This window comes from Falco cherrug, chromosome 10 (genome assembly GCF_023634085.1).
Source record: "Falco cherrug isolate bFalChe1 chromosome 10, bFalChe1.pri, whole genome shotgun sequence".
Lineage (NCBI taxonomy): Eukaryota > Metazoa > Chordata > Aves > Falconiformes > Falconidae > Falco > Falco cherrug.
Genome location: NC_073706.1, coordinates 17,095,865 through 17,109,385, shown reverse-complemented (window position 1 = coordinate 17,109,385; position 13,521 = coordinate 17,095,865). Strand labels below are relative to the sequence as shown.

The 13,521-nt window shown below is 46.1% G+C and overlaps 1 protein-coding gene across 1 annotated transcript; it reads right to left on the bottom strand.

Moving 5' to 3' along the window:
• Positions 1–97: 97 nt before the first annotated feature.
• Positions 98–13,395, bottom strand: ZNFX1 (zinc finger NFX1-type containing 1). Its single transcript, XM_005444824.4, has 13 exons — positions 13,204–13,395; positions 10,316–12,475; positions 9,393–9,524; positions 8,992–9,140; positions 8,636–8,779; positions 8,083–8,200; positions 7,636–7,883; positions 7,379–7,518; positions 6,914–7,068; positions 6,097–6,242; positions 5,633–5,743; positions 4,828–4,923; positions 98–2,618 (listed from the first exon to the last, which is right to left on the bottom strand). The coding sequence occupies exons 1-13, from the start codon at positions 13,256–13,258 to the stop codon at positions 183–185; spliced, it is 6,090 nt and encodes a 2,029-aa protein (XP_005444881.3). The 5' UTR covers positions 13,259–13,395; the 3' UTR covers positions 98–182.
• Positions 13,396–13,521: the final 126 nt, after the last annotated feature.

The window sequence follows — 13,521 nt, the reverse complement described above, 5'->3', positions numbered from 1 at the left end:
CTCCCGGCAGCAGCCCCGCCTCCCGGCAGCAGCCCCGCCTCCCGGCAGCAGCCCCGCCGCCCCACCCGCCAGAGCGCAGCGACCAGACACCCGAGGCTCAGCGATACACGTTTATTGGCCACAGCGGCGGCGGCCGGCGCGGCATACGCGGGGCAGAGGGTAAGCAAGGGGGCAGGTCCGCACTACAGCACCCGGCGGAGCTCCTCGAAGTTGAGCAGGTTGTTAGCCGCCTCGGACCAGGCCGGGTGGGTCGCACCGTCCATCTCGGAGGCGAGGCTGTTGCTGCTGTCCAGAGTGTGGTTCGTGCCCCCAATGACGGCATGGCATTCGGGGCACTTACTTCTCTCCATCGCTCCCCCGCAGTCCCCAATCACGTAGATATGCCCGTTTCTACACTTGAACCAGTGGCCACGGGGACAACCAATAGCACTGACAACCTGCACCCGCTCGGCTTCAGAGATCCCCAGCCCCGACACAGGCAGGGCAGCGCCAAGCCTCTCCAGCTCAGCCTTCACTACAGCCTCATCTTCCTCTGTGAATTTCCTTGTCCCTTCCAGTATCTTGCGTACCCTGGCAATCACTGCTGCAAGCACTGGGGTGATCATCCCGCTGGCACCTTTGCAGATGGCTAAGAGTTTCAGCAAATGGGTCAGTCTCTGGATCTCAGACTGCAGGTCAGACAGTTCCTGGCCTGTAAAACTGAGGCGCGGCTTATCCAGCCACTCCTGGACTTCATCCAGCCGCTTTCTCACCCCCTTCCTCTCACTCGCATCAATTTTGCTCATAGAATTGGTTAGTTCGGCTACACGTTCGTAGAAGTTCAGTTGGTTCTCAATTAGCCCAATACTCTTTGTGGAGAGATCAGAAGCTTTTAGTTTATCTTCTAGCACAAGGTACTTAAGGGGTAGATTCCTCCGCAGAACAGCATTCCCTGCCAGTGCAGCCTGCAGTCTTTGTCTGCTAGACTCAATTTCCTGTGCTGGGCCTTGGATTTTCTCTTTCACCTTTTCTATCTCATCTAGCCGCCTATTCACAATGGTGCCATATCTCAAATTCTTTCTGATAGGCGTCTGACAGATAGGGCATACCTTCAACTTGATGACATAATCATCATCTTCATCCATATAATGGTCAAGGCCTTGGGACTCAAAGACATGGCCACAGTCTTCAAGCTGTACAAATCGAGCATCTGGATCCTCCTCAAAGCCAAAAAAGATCTGGGTGAGTTCCTCACGGTCACAAACAAGGCACTTATTTGGGCAGGGCTCTCCACAAAATCCAATACAAGGATGACCACAGCACAGTATCTTAGGACATGGTACATTGCAGCGAGGCCTATTGCATGGTTCAGAGCAAAGATTGGTACACTGGTAGTGCTGGCACCACCACTCACATGGCTCAGCACAAGGAAAACAGCTCTCTCCACATTTCTTTTTACACCTACTGTGGATGCAATGGTTCTGACATTCCAGCTGACAGGGAGGGCATTCTGTAGTACAAGGCTGCTGACACTTGTGGGAGCAGACCAAGAAGCGCTTGCACGGGCTGCTACAAGGCTTATGGAATCTTCCTTCAAAGCACGTATGACAGGAACCTGAGCATACATGACCACAGGCCAGTGTGACAGAACACTTAGTCTTACACTCCACAAGCTGATCATGTTTCATCTCCTCAGTGATCCAGCATTTCACTTGCTGGTTGTGGCCACATTTCAGCATGACTGTAACCAGTTCAGGACACCGCTTAGTGCATTCCTGCCCACAGAATTTGTTGCACATGTGCCCACAGTTCAACATTCTCTGGCAAGGTTCTTGGCAAAGAAACTCACTGTCTGGAACAGAGCATGGCACCATCTGCAGGTGGCCACACTTAGAAATAGTTTTCTCTACTATCACCATGCATGGTCCACAGGGCTCATAACATGACCGTGGACAGCGGTGCCCGTCTGCACAAAGTACCTTTTGACAAGGCTTCAGGCACTGATACTCTTTGTGCTCTATGTCATATGGGTGGCATGCTCTTGTGCAAACATGTCCGCAACTCAACCTAAATTCACAAGGACGACTGCAGCCTCCTTCTGGGACTTTGCTGAAGTCTGCTGCTGTAGATACCAGTGTCTTGGTTTCAGGGTGGTTTTGACAGCAAAGCACCAGTGAGCGGCCAATGTGACCTTTCTCCCGAAGGGTGTGAATGATCTTGCTCCAGAGAGGAACCTTGCCAAGCATTCTCATATTTCCTATACAATACAGCCCTTTCTTAGCTCTGGATAATGCTACGCATATCCGATTAGGGATCTGTAAGAACCCAGTTCTCTCCTCTTTGTTGCTCCGCACAAGTGACAACAGAATAATATCATTCTCCTCTCCCTGGTACTTATCTACTACGTGAACCTTCACGCCAGCAAATGTCTTGGCTGGCATGAGCTTACGCAGACAGAAAAGTTGTCCAGTATAAGTAGTGAGAATGGTGATCTGAGAAGGCAGATAATCTTGAAACAACAAGTATTTGCACAGTTCCACTACAAACTGGGCTTCATGTAGGTTCTGGTGGCTTTTCCCCTCCTGAATCTCTTGCTCAGGAAAGTCATGTTCCACAAAGAAGAGATTAGATATGATGCCCTGAAACAAGAGAAAGCGATGTCAGAAACAGAATTCCAGCTGCTGTCACTGCAGCCTGTTTCCATGTGCCCAATTATTCACTGACAGGAAGACTCCCGAGGACTACAGTATGCCATACTTAGGCATTTTCTCCTTAGATTTCCATAGGATATTCATCAGATAGGAATTTAAGGTTATTAATCACATTTCAGCTTATTAGTAACATTTCAGTATCCTAATATGAAATCAGTTCCTGTGGATTATTTTACTTCCTACCTTTTCAGAGTTTTTACTGAACCTTTTCAAATATAGAAAAGAGAAGATCAAGTGCTAGTAACATCTCCCAAAAGATCGTAGTTCCATTTCGCATTTGTGGTGTGAACAATGTCTTGTTTTGATAGTGTGGGAAAAAGTAAGTTACCAATGCGCAGGGCTTAGCACTTGCCTAACACTGCCTAGCAAAAATCATGCCTTCTCTGTGACTGCAGTAAAAATATAAAGAAGGAAGGAGGATTGGTTTTCCACCAGGAAAACTAGGAACACCAGGGACTCCAGCAGTCACTTACGAGCTTCAGGGGCATAGAGTTGTCTGCTCACCTGTTCAAAAATTCCATTTGCTTTGAGTTGGTGAGGACCTTTATTTTTTGCTTATTAACTGGAATTCTTCTACCCATAAGAAATTCTTTGACTGTGTGCCAAAACCCAGAGATTGTTTTTATGAGGAAAAACCAGGTGTCCATAGTGGCATAGCGGCAACTGCTGTACAATTTAATTCAGTGACCACCTATGCTGGTTATTGTACTAGATGGGAAGATTGAATTTTGATGTCTTATGGTATCAAGTTTAGTTTAAGGCCAGATGGAGCCATCAGATTCTCCAGAATAGCTTCTCACAGGAGAAATGTAGTAAAATTTTGTGGTCTCCTAAGTTGTTGTGTATTTTGGGCAGGGTTTTTGTTGCTGGCTGGTGGAGTTTGGGGTTGGTTTTTTTTGTTTTATTTGGTTGGGTTTTGTTGGGGTTTTTTGTTTGGTTTTTGTTGGGTTTTTTTGGTTGTTTTTTTGTTTGGTTTTTTTTTTAAACTAAAGCATCTTCTACAAAAATACTTGATCTAGATTTCAAGATACCAAAAGAGGACCTGCCACTTTCCCAGATAACTTATTCTAATAATTAAATCATCTTCCGTATTAATTTTCTCGTCTGGCTTCAGCATTCTGGTATAGTTTTCAGCATGCTTTCCTCATCCAGTTAAAGAGCTTTTAACTAATTAGTACTGTCTTTTCACGAAGAAAGTAGCTAAGCTACTGCAATCCCCTTTCTGTAACTACTTCCAATTCTTTCTCCCAGGGTATTCAGTCACTTGTTTCAGAGATCCAAAGTGTAGCTCTGATACTGCATAGCAGTGTAACCTTCACTTAGACTTCTGGGGCAATAGTTAAGTTGTGAGAGCTGTGAGCAAGTCTGCAGAACAGGGCTATGCAAGATAACAAAAGGTAAACTTACAGAGACATGATTTGCTAGTATAGTTCAAAGATGCAAGAAAAGCACCAATATGGAGAGATACAAAATCCTATTTAGGGTGGGGAAATAAAAGTCAGAAAATGGAGAGCGAGTGTTAAGATGGAAACATAGTAACATTAAGGAAGAAACAAAGGCTGATGCTGCTTCTGACTAATACCTGCCTGACTACAGCAAAGACTCTTCAAGTGTCTTATGGTGTGGCAAGCATATATATATATATAATGTGCTTATAACATTAAATTCCAGCTGCTTATTGTGCATGCTAGCCAATACATGATTGCCTTATACTTTTAAGCTGAATAGATCTTGTCTACAGATGTTGTGTATTAGTAAAAATGAACCCAGAGGAGAGTTCCAGTAGTCAAGTCACCTATCTTTTACACTGGAGTTTCACATATTATGCTTTAAGTCTCTCATTTAAGATTTCTTCCTAGCTTTCAATCTCCTACAGTTCTTTTGGTCCTTCTTCCATTTTTCACTGTCTTAAAGTCATCGGTATTGGTTGCATTTCCAGTGTCCACCATCACTAATGCCAGAAGAACTACAGATTACTCGCCTAATTCTATATCACACATTTTCTTGATTCAGGTATAAGTTTCAATAACTGAACTTGATCTAAGAATTCAAAATCTTTGAACACTGTATTTTACATAAACTCATTTTAGCCAGTAACAGGGGACAAAAGCAATTGCTTGGATGGCTGAAAACTCACTTTTATGTTCTCATGCTTCAGGACAGAGGGATGGTTCTCCAGCTCCTGGTATATATGAAGGCTGAGAAGTTGGGCTATTTCAGGACGCATGCGGTGCTGAAACACAAAGCAGCTTTATCAGTCTTAAGGAAGGAGCACCATATTTCCCTGTCAATATTCTGTTGTTCCACTGAACAGACCACCGCTGAATACAAGGATGACTTTCCAGTACGAGTCAAGAAGGGAGCACCTCCTGATCCCCACCCTCCCCATCACTGCCACCCCCAGCAACTACAGGAGTAGTAGTAGCGGAGTATCATCAAGAAAATAATTTGGCAAAATTGTGGTAATAAGAATGCTCATTTCAGTGCAAATCTAAGAACAGTGGTTTAGATAACAAAAGCCAGCACCTCACCCTAAACACTACATGAGCTCTTCTAGGTAGTTTTATTTCTACCTCCAGCAGTCCTGTATTAACTTCTCCAGGCACCAGGATAGATGATTATAGCAGTTTAGTGGGAAGCAGCCTGAGGCTACTTGTGCTGTCAGTCTCCAGAGTGCTGGAAGTTTCAGATGCCACAATAAGCCAGGTTCATTGCACTAAAACATGTGGGAACCACAGTGCTGCAGACATCACTGAATAACTGAAAAATGCACTGGAACACTGTTTGTGGCAGTTTGACAGCTCTTACCATTCTTCTCAGGAGTTAAGTAGTGGATTATTTTCTTTTAGGCTTCTCAGAGTAGAAATACAAACTTAAGTGTACTACAAACAACACAACCTAAATGCAAATACAATGGAGGTTTTTTTAGAGCTCTTCCTCACTTGGTATTTCAGACGGACAAAGGGGAAATCAACTTTCACCAGCCGTTCAAAGAGAGAGACTTCCAGATTGAAGTTCTTGGCCAGGTCATACACATTTGCACTAGGCCGCAGCTGAAAGAGAAGGGATAGGAGGTCCATGTTTTAGTACTTTTCCTATGTATTAGTAAGACTTTTCACACATCTCTCTTTCTGTCACTGGTCCCCCCTAGAAAAACCAAAGACTGGATTCTTAAAGAAGTGCTAAATATCTAAGTTTGATACAGTCACAACTGAAATGGATGTAAGCACATGTATCCATTAAACTAAAAGACAAGTCCCACAGGAGCTCTACTGTAAAATTACAGGCAACGGGACCTGTGGTATCTGTGGAAGCTGGGGACCAGTAAACCTTTCACATATGGCATTTAGTTGAAAGGTTCTAGTTCATTTGAACAACACTTAGAGGCATTAGTCATGGATGTTACCTGCTGGTGATCTCCAATGAGGATGAGGTGCTGGCAAGCTTTAGTCAGAGTAGTAATGGTGTGAGCCTCAAGCACCTCTGCTGCCTCTTCTACAATGACAATTCGCGGCTCTACTTTTTGCAGGATCTGACGGTATTTGGCAGCACCTGAATAAGGAGAGAAAATAAACCTTAGCAGAATATAATTACGTGCAGGCAGTATGACAAGAGTTTTCAGGGAGGGGAGTAGGCTGTGTCCCCAGACAGACTGGGTTTCTTCCCAACATTCCCTATTTCAAGACTCAGCTTTTTGAACTTTAAAACAGCACCAATACCAAGGGTGGCTTCTACATGAAGAGTTATTAGGGAAGACAGGTGGAGATTAGTCCTACTAATTAGCCTTGGCCCTTTCCAGATTCTCTCTTCAGACATAAGATACCCACCCAATGCATTCATCAACACACAAACTTAAAACTGTCTCTCAAAGGGTCACGTTACAATGACCTTTACGCTATCATCACCAGAAGGCAATGTGGGGATAGCAGTGCAGATATTAGCTGTGCTTCACTTAGGCACAAGAAGTGGAGCATTTCTATTCGAAGTATGCTACTCAAGATGGAAGGAGTGCAAGAGCACAAGGAAACTGCTCATGTGGTTAACTGACAACTCACACAACAGCCACATTTGCAAAGTGAATCGGAGATTAAGGCGGCTGCAGATTAATGCAGAATCTGACCCAGGCTGTCAAGGACCACATGATACTAATCTTTTGGCAACAAGGTCATTTAACTATTACTGCATGCAGTGCAATACTGGTTTGCTTCCCAACTGCTGTGCACCTGTAGTTGTCATCCCCACAACTTGGGCCTCCTTGAGAATGCAGAGATCTTCCTGCAGCCTCAGTTCGGCCAGCCTTTCTGCTGCTGCTTGGTACTGCTGTTCATGCTGCAGAATCCTCCGTCGAATAAATCCCTGATAGGTCTGCAGCCAAAGCCTGAGAAGAAAGTGCCATTATCACACACAGCAAGGGGAACAGGATAGTGATCCAGAAGTTTTGAGTGAATTCAGTTCAAAACCTCCTCTTTGTCTTTTGGGCAAGAGATTATTAGCATCTGTACTTAGTCCCAAACACACGCAGTGGAGATAACAGCACTGCCCGTGCAATACAAGGAAAGTAAGAACAAGCATGTTCAAATAGGGAGCTGAACAGATATGGACAGAAACACTGTGACTTGACAGCTTTGCAAACTGGAACAGCCCTAAGAAACATTTGCCTGACAGACTCTGCAAAATAGCTTCGTCACCTGTAAAGCCTCCAGCGGGAGCTCAGGTCAAGTTGCCACACATCCTGAACAGCCTTGGCCTCTGACTCTGTCATTGCACTCAGTTTACGGAGCTCAACCTTCATCTTCTGTTTCATTTTCTTCCTCTGGGCAGCAGTTATCTGCAGAAAAAAAGCTCCTCAATAAGCAGTTACAGCAAAGACTCTTCTGTATTAGCATCCCTATGTTATTCTTTACACAGTCAAGCAGAGCCAGAGCATGCTAGTGAATGCAATTACCTCCCACTGCACAGTCTGCTGTTGCGGTTGGGCTGTTCCTTCTTCCTGGTCCTCCAGCTTCATAGCCAACAGCACACTGGCTAGTTCATGAACAGCTCTGTGCTCTTCCTCCTTCCTTCCCTGAGGCTTTGCTGCCTCTTCATCCTCAATCACTCTGTCAGCTTGAATCAGGTCAGCCTCCTCTGGAATCTCTAAAAGCTCCTCTTCTGCTTCACCTTCCCGCTCCTCCCCTCTCTCCTGCTGACCACCTGTGAGAGTCACATGCAGTAAGCCACAGCCACTCTAGCAGAATCACAGTGCAGCAGTCAGATCACTATGTGGAAATCAAGGTTCATCTTCCAGCATCTATTAAGTAGCAGTCCTTCTTTTCTGGCACATTTGCACTGCTTAGGAAAACACATCTGTAGAGGGTGGGGGGTGGGTGTCTGTTTGGTTTATGTTTTTTACCTGGATTCTCAGCCCCTATATTCTCTGCAGCATTCTGGGTGAAGACAGTTAGACCAAGGCCCAGCCACTCCAGAATCATTGAGTGTTGTGAAGCACTGTAGTAAAATTCCTCATCATCCTAATACAAGGAAAGTCAAATCAGCCAGGCCTATTGCACTTGAGTCTTCAGATGACACCAAAGCAGCACCTTGCAGCAGAAGGCAAGTCCCCTAAAAGGCCTCCAGAGCTAGAAAGTTTGAGCAGCCTCAGATCTTCATAAAGAACATCTCTCCTCCTCTTCAGTTTAAGAAGCTTTAATTTGGGCACTTGTATTTTTATGCTGATAAAGATCACTTTTAATCTCTGCAGTTTAAAGCAAAATTTAAAGCCCCTGCCTGTCCCACCAGGTCTAGATAACTGTTACTTGGCACAGCTTGCTATTTACTCCCTCACTTTCCTAGTAGCCAAATGGTGCTAAAAAGAAGCATGCTTGGGGAACCTCAGACTAATCGGCAGAAAGGGTAGTAAGCATACACTGGGACTGCTTGACTCAGATGAAAGGGACCTCTCTTACCAAACCATTCATCAGACTCTTCCAGTGGTGGGGCGCAATGCATGCTTCCAAGTGGCGCTCATGCAGAACTCCGTATGTTGTGCACTCTAAGTGTTTTGCTCCTTCATGGAGCTCCTGCTCAGCCTGTTTCATCTCACTTGTTATCTGCCCATAACAAAGAGAAGGAAGGCATCATCATACTCAGAGAAACAAAGTTCAGAAACAGCAGAATCTGATAAAGTGAACATGGACAGAAGAATTAGGAGGCTAACTTCAGTGTAAGACAAGGTAAAACAACAAATGTGGAGGCAGTTTAGTTAGTTCCTCCAATGCACAGGCAACCCATTCCCATCACCTCCACTGAAGTCTGCACGTACATTCACATAGGCTCTGCGGAGATGCATTGGCAAGTTGTATCGGAATTCACACTTCTTCCTCAGCTCCCTCAAGGTGAATTGCTTCAGGATCTCACTGCTGCTTCTGCCCCCAACACGCACTATCCCATGTTTTTGGAACGTGTATATTCCTGGGAATTAAAGAAATATTAGTACTGAAGAGGTAAGCTCTTTTTTCTGCAGTAGGACAAGGAATAGGGAGAACACCCTTTGCAAATGCTACAATGGATTGGTCTGAATAAAGTTTTCTTACTATGTATCAATGGGGCTAGAGTCACTAGAAAAAGGCAAAAGGGCAGGTCATCATGACAGAAAAAGGGTAGAGTAAGAGTTACACTATAATTTCTACCCAACCCTTCATATACTTGTACAGGTACTCTTACCTTCTAAGAACTGATCCAGTGCATGGTTAGTGTAGCAAACTATAAGGATGGGAGACTTCTGAACAGTGCTTTGCCACACATGCTTATTAGTCAAGAGAACCTGAACAATCTTCAAACCCACGTAAGTCTTCCCTGCAAAACAAGCTCAGAATCAGAAAAGGGTAATCCACCCTCTACAGAGTGCTGGAAAACACAGGAATTATCACAAACAGATACAAGACTTCCTTCTAGCCTGCAAATCTGGTCTGTGCCAAAAGAAGTTGAGCCCAGAGGTAACTAGTTTGCAAAATGGAAATGGAGTAGCAAGACAGCATCTTCCTGTCCTGTAGCTGAACAAGGCCATGCTCTGCAAGATTGTTATCTTTTGGTTAATACCTCGGACCCGGAGCCAGAGTTTCCTCTGCCACTGTGTCTCTCAGCCCACTCTGATATTGGCTTCATACATGACATTTGGCCGCACATGGAACATCCACATACTAGTGGAATACAAGCAATGGTGCTTGTTAAGTTCAGGTACCATTTAAAAAAAATCACAGTTAACCTTGTAATGCTTTATTCACACAGAGGATCATGGCTGAATACTCCCCATGTTCTAACATGCTGTGAAGACAAATAGGACTGCTGCACAGCAAGCATGTTATCAAAGATGGTTGAAAATTTTTTCACACCAATACACGAGCAGAGCCAACTTTGCAGTTCGTGTCTACCTGCAACTAGGTTGGCAATGCATAAGATCAGATACAGATATTTGAGGCTACTTCAACCTTCTCCACAGCTCACCTAGCTGGGCTACTCAAGCATCAATTAGGCATGGGACTAAAGCTCTGGAGACAGTATATCTGGCTTTCTCTGAAGTTAATCTCCCTTAATGGGGCAATCAAGGAGAACTTAAATGACAGAGACTTAAAGCAAATATTTCTCACCAGTCCCAGGAGGTCCTTGGATAATAGCCAGCTCCTTGGTGAGTGCAAGATTCAATGCCTTCATCTGAGACTCGTCTAATCTCAAGGTTTCCATTGAAAGCCACTGCTTGGGATCTAGAACAGGGACACTTTGCATTCTCAAACCATCAGGGTGCGTCTCCTCATCTGACGGGGGATCTTCCACCAAGGGTGCAAAGTTGTAGGCAGTATCCTTTGTCAGGTATGCTGGTGGCTTCACCTGTGCATCACACTCCACGATGTATTTCTGGAATGGGATATCTTCTTCCTGGATTTCCTGTAACCCTTCTAACACATGCCGATAGGCCTCAAAGTAGGCAGTTGTCTCTACCATGAGGAAGGAGTCTGAGGGCTGAACCTCTGCCAGTAGTGCCTGACTCTGTGCATTAAAACATAGCTGCACAATCCCGTGGGCAAGATCTGCAGTATTACGATTAGAAACAGTGGCAAAGAGGCATGTTTCAAAGTGATCTTTGGACATGCAGATCAGGGATCCATATAGCAACCGTTTGGAATTCTGCCATCGTACAAACTTCAGTGGTTTTATGTCAAACTGGACCTTGTAAACAATACCAGTTGGGGAACAGAGAGGGGTAATAATCCGTGTGTCAAAGTAGATCCTGATATCATCAAATTTTTTCTTTCTCAAACCTTTGTCCTCAAAGCTCTGCAAAAGCTCCAGGATACCTTCCCTTAAAGGCCTCACAAAGTCTTCTCTCAAAAGCCGGAAATGGGTGTCAAGATAAATGCTGGTGCTCTCATATCTTCCAGAAACAATATTGGGACGTAGAAACGGTTTCTCATCATGGTGTACCTCATTATATGTTGGAAAAATGGTCATTGTACGATAGGTTTCCTCTTGACCATCAGTGTGGGGCTGCATAAGGGTACAGTTATCAGCCCTCAGTGTGCCTTCACGTCTCTTCTCCTGCAAATGCTGCACGAGCATCTGGACTTTATTTAGATTCTTCTCTGTTTCTTCTGTGATGTCCACACCAGAAGCCCTCAGGGCATTTATGGATGCTGGCAAGACTGTCAAGAGAATGGAAATTTTCTGCACAGAGCTGGCTGGGAAAATACTGATCAGGTCCTGAAGAAGCGAAATTATGTTGCTAATATGCACAGGGTACTGATGGCGTACAGCAGGGACTGCTTCTGTTATCATGTCAGACACATACTGTGGCAGACAGATCTTGAGAAAGTTGGACTCCTTCACTGCTCCAAGAAGCTGTTGGACACTTTGTCTATCCATTCGGGAACTGCATGCTTTTCGAAGCACCTGGCAAACAAGCTGAAGGAAATCGGGTTTCATAGCAGTTTGGGAAAGAAGTTCTTTCAAACCCGAACTGGAAGCAAGTGTGATGACAACTTCTGAAGGGTCTTTCTGGAGGAGATTTTCTAGGAATTTATAGCCAATCCTTTTGACTTGTTGAGGCTGCTCACCGAGTTGGGCACCGCCTGGTGTAGGGTTCTGGTAGAAATGAGGATTCTCCCACAGTTGCATCCTCCTTCCCCTACCTTCATTTTCTTGCCCATTCCTCAGCCCTGCAGCTCCTTCCTGGGCTTGTCCACCTTGATACCTCCTTCCCCTACCTTCATTTTCTTGCTCATTCCAGGGTCCCCTGGCCCTCTCATGCATTTGTCCACCTTGATACCTCCTTCCCCTACCTTCATTTTCTTGCTCATTCCAGGGTCCCCTGGCCCTCTCATGCATTTGTCCACCTTGATACCCCCTTCCCCTACCTTCATTTTCTTGCTCATTCCAGGGTCCTCTGGCCCTTTCATGCGTTTGTCCACCTGGATACCTCTTTCCTCTACCCTCATTTTCTTGCTCATTCCAGGGTCCTCTGGCCCTCTCGTGTACTTGTCCACCTTGATTCCTCATTCTTCTTCCCTTATACTCCTGTTCATTCCAGTGTCCTGTGGCTCCACTGTTGGCCTGTCCACCTTGGTGTCTTGGTCTATTGCTTGACTGAGGAACCCTCCAAATCCAGTTACCAAATCTCTCCTCTCTTTGCCCAGGTAGAAGAGTATAATTACTGGCTTGGGGGCTTTCCCCTAACTGAGCTGCCTGGCCCGACACATTATTTGTTCTGTTGCTGCCTCTTCGTATAAAGCCAGTATCCCAATGATCTGCACGGCCTTAAGGAGGGAAAAAAAAAAAAAAAAAGACACTCAATAATAAGTCAATCACATTAACCTGCCTCCCAACACAAATACATGATCATTTTGGCCTGATAGGCAGCATATTTTGGACATTTGGCATCAAATTAGTAAACTGCCATTATATTTGTACACAGACTTTCAGCTGGTGTTTCCTTTGTAGCATTGTTTCTAACTGCTAAAAATAGTGCCATGCCTAGAGTTCGCTTCAGCTGTTAAGCCATGAAGATGCCAAAAATTGAAGCCCTTTTCCACAGAACTTAAGGCAGAACTAAGAAAGACCAAAGATGAAGTTTCCTGCACAGGACAGGATTTCCTTAGAAGTTAGCAGTCATCGAAAGAATGACGCAGGCAGCAGCAGCTGACTGTGACTGTGTGCAACACAGCTGAAACACGGACATCCTGGACAGAGTCCAGCCTCTCGGAGTAGCAGGGAGCACAGAGCAGAGTGCCGTTGTCGTGCTCTCAACAGAATGCTTAGGGAAGCACTGAACACTAGCAGAAACACCACAGAGCTTGCTGCCAGGGCATCATCCCCCCACAGCCCCATCCAGCCTCCAGGGGCGAATACGGAAACGCTGGAATTTAGTTTTGAGAGAGAATTTCACCATATGCAGGCAGGGAGGGAGTGGGTTTCCTCCGCACCAGCCCCAGTCCCAACCTCAGCCCCCAGCCCTTGTGCCCTGCACGCACCACGGGTCCCTCACCTCTGCCTCTGGCTCGGGGCTGCCGGGGCCACGGCTCCTGCCCGGCGCCCTCCATCGCTTGCTCCCGTGACTCCTCGGCGGGCCGCCGGCCCCACCGCCGGCCCCAGGCACGGACTCGGCCCCGGCCGTTCCGTTCCTGCCGCGCCCGGGCCCCGCCCCGCCCGGTTTCACTTTCCAGTTCCCCGCAAGGCCCGCCCCGCCAGCCCTCCCCCGGCTGCACCCGCCCTCCCTGCCGGGCGGCGGCGCCCCCCACTCTCCCCTGGCCCCAACGAGTGACAGCGACCCCTGCCCTCCGCCGGCCCCGGTACCCCGCCGGCC